Consider the following 3,324-nt stretch of genomic DNA (forward strand, 5'->3'; position numbering starts at 1 on the left):
GCGTTAAAGAGCCTCTCATGGGTTGGCAGCTCTGTTTAATGAATGTGGGGGAGCGCTTGGCAGGTGCTTCAGCGGTGGGCCGGTAGAAACGCAACGGAGAGAGAGAGTCAGAGAGCTGTTTGTGCGCTGTCGTTGACGCATCGCCACAGCGATGCGTCCGTGACAACGCACAGACATCAGTGTCTGTTTGTGTGTCATGTGATTGTTTAGTCACGATGTCCATATGTTCTTTTTGACGGATGACATCTGAATGTATTTACACTTTTCTTGCCTTGATGTTATTGTATTCTTAGGTTTTTCTTTTGTTTTTACCAATCTGTCTCATGTGTTCTATGTGGCTCCCAGGTAGACTAAGGCCCAATCCCATTTCTACCCCTTACCCCTTCAGATTCAGATTCAGATTCAGCTTTATTGGCCAGGTTTGCGAACAAACGAGGAATTTGACTTCGGTCCCTTGGCTCTCTATGTACAACACTCAACATTTAACCTATTGTTAATATATAAAAAAGAAAAAACACAAAACAGAAAACAGTACAAAAGTTACTTCCCCCTCCCCCTAGTTTTGAAGGGGTAAGGGGGAGGGGTAAGGGGGAGGGGTAAGGGGAGGGGTAAGGGGGAGGGGGAAGGGGAAGGGGTAAGGGGTAGAAATGGGATTGGGCCTAAGTGTGCCACAGCCAATGGGGGTCCAGTACTGAACCCATGGGTGTGGACGTGTGCGCTGGCTTTACCTGGAGCGTGGAGACCGAGCAGCACTCGGCCCCTCTGCAGCGCCAGGCTGAAGCCGTGGCCCCCGGGGGCACGCGCGTGCAGCAGCGTCCCAGAGTTCCTCAGGGTCTTGAACTGCAGGGAGACGGTCAGCCTGGGGGCCGGGCTCAGCGCGGGACTCAGCGCGTACAGCAAGCTGCTCCGCCCGTCGAAGCCCACCACGCTGGAGACTGCACACACGCTCGGAGTCAGCGCCGCATGAAACAGCACAGCACTTAGTCACACCCTACCACCAGGGAAGAGGTGCAGAAGCAGGGCTGATCCATTATGGGAAGAAAATCATAATCACGAATATTTTGGTCAATATTGTCTCTCCGATTATTATTTTTTTAACCAAGAACTGGTCAAAAAATGGTCCAAAAGAAACTGTTCAAATCTAAAATGATAGACAGATATGTATCCGGCTGTTCTGCCCTTTTTATAAAACATAAAAAAAAAATATATATATATATATATATATATTAAAAAAATCTAAAAACTTGATTATGTTAAAATCGAAATCGCGATCAATACTTGATTAATCGCCCAGCCCCATACAGCAGCATCACAAATAAAACATCACGCTTTAGGGATAGTACCTATCTACAAGCTATACGCCTTCTGAACGTGCACTAGGCATGTTATGGTCTACCTCACTTTTTGCACTACTGTACTTTACTGCTGCAATTCTCTGTGAACCATGCATTGTGTTTTTTTATGTGCGTCAAGTGTTGTACTCCTTGCTATTTATGTGCCGTTTTGGGCTTTTTGTCTTGGTATGTTGTGTTGTTATTGTTGCTGTGTAATGTGAGCATACCAAAACAGATTCCTTTCAACTGCATTTTTTACTGTTGAAATGGCTATAATAAACTTGAACTTGAACTTGAATGAAACACAGTTCCCACCCACACTGTATTATTTCTCCTTGACTCTGTCCTTGGAGTGATCCTGTTAATGTCACAGCCCACGTCGGCTCAGGGGTGCCGGGCGGTGTGAGGGATTATCTGAACAAAGCAACTGGCAAATTGACCGCAGTGTTTCTGATTAAACACATTACTGAGCAAAGCCCTGCCTTAACTTCAGATGTCCATAATGGACTTAAAAGGCTTCTCTGACTTAACCCATCCCTTTTACATTTTAAAGCCGGGGCACATTTTCATCTTTATTCTGACAGTTTCACCCGCATCTGATGGGAGCACCTACTAATGAGACAGACCGGCCTTTGTACTCTCCTCTCGTGCACAGACCGAGGCGAGAGCATGCCAGCCCATACAGCATACTGCCTGCTAGAGATATTTATTGAACACAGTATCTACAGCGACTGTTCTTTGTCCTTTGCAGGATGACACTTTCACACCACAGACTGGCGCAAACTTTTAAAAGCAGACCTCATTATTTGCATTCAATGTGCACAACAAATGACTGAGATCAGATAAATGCTGCAGCTTTATAAGTTCTGTATTATTATGATTAAAATTGTAGTTTTAATCAGTGTAATTGTATTCTTTCACATTGTAAAATATCCTTTTTTGTAGAATAATTTTGGTAATGGCCTTCTGCTTGGTGAATAATTAATGCGAGGCATCTCTTTGAATCTTTTGGTAATCAATCAAGCTTTTGTGAAATACGATCCTCAAATCTTTTAATTACATTTTATTCAAATCAGTTAACAAGTGCAGTAAGGAAAGTAAAAAAATGAATGAAAGGTCTACATTCCTTTGGACCTTCATATATGAAAGAACTGAGGCATACAAACCTGTGGGACTTTATATATGAATAAACTGAGCCATATTTTACTTTGGCTCTTTAATACGTTCCTGTGGTTCGTGTGGACCTTTAACTGAGGAACACGTTCCCACAGGAATGTATTAAAGGTCCACAGGAACGTATTCCTCAGTTCATGTGGACCTCATGTTTATGAGTGAATGGCTCGGGGATTAAAGGACCTCATGTTTATGAGTGAATGGCTCGGGGATTAAAGGCAGACTCACTGTAAGGACATCCGTACATCTCCAGCCTGAGTCCGATCCGCCCGCTGGGGTTCCAGTCGGCCGGCCCCAGGCGGACATAGTGAGCCACCACCGTGTGCTGCAGCTTGTGCTGGACCATGCTGTCTGCGTTACTGTTCCCGGGGAAGGCCTGCAGGGGAACAGATCTGGGTTTACAGCCTGGAGGGGTACAGCTCTGGGTTTACAGCCTGCAGGGGTACAGCTCTGGGGTTTACAGCCTGGAGGGGTACAGCTCTGGGTTTACAGCCTGGAGGGGTACAGCTCTGGGTTTACAGCCTGCAGGGGTACAGCTCTGGGGTTTACAGCCTGGAGGGGTACAGCTCTGGGCTTACAGCCTGGAGGGGTACAGCTCTGGGTTTACAGCCTGGAGGGGTACAGCTCTGGGTTTACAGCCTGCAGGGGAACAGCTCTGGGTTTACAGCCTGGAGGGGTACAGCTCTGGGCTTACAGCCTGGAGGGGTACAGCTCTGGGGTTACAGCTTGGAGGGGTACAGCTCTGGGTTTACAGCCTGGAGGGGTACAGCTCTGGGCTTACAGCCTGGAGGGGTACAGCTCTGGGGTTACAGCTTGG

At 46.7% G+C, this 3,324-nt stretch overlaps 1 protein-coding gene across 1 annotated transcript in view; it reads right to left on the bottom strand.

Moving 5' to 3' along the window:
- Nucleotides 1-697: 697 nt before the first annotated feature.
- Nucleotides 698-3,324, bottom strand: part of LOC115538888 (contactin associated protein family member 3C) — a gene marked incomplete at its 3' end in the record, with an annotated part of 11,505 nt that continues 8,878 nt past the window's right edge. The window contains exons 3-4 of the mRNA XM_030350114.1: nucleotides 2,736-2,883; nucleotides 698-935 (exon numbers count right to left, since the gene is read on the bottom strand). Of these exons, the coding sequence (XP_030205974.1) occupies nucleotides 698-935; nucleotides 2,736-2,883 (386 nt within the window). The remainder of the gene's footprint in view (nucleotides 936-2,735; nucleotides 2,884-3,324) is intronic.

Source organism: Gadus morhua, unplaced genomic scaffold (genome assembly GCF_902167405.1).
Source record: "Gadus morhua unplaced genomic scaffold, gadMor3.0, whole genome shotgun sequence".
In the NCBI taxonomy this organism is placed as follows: domain Eukaryota; kingdom Metazoa; phylum Chordata; class Actinopteri; order Gadiformes; family Gadidae; genus Gadus; species Gadus morhua.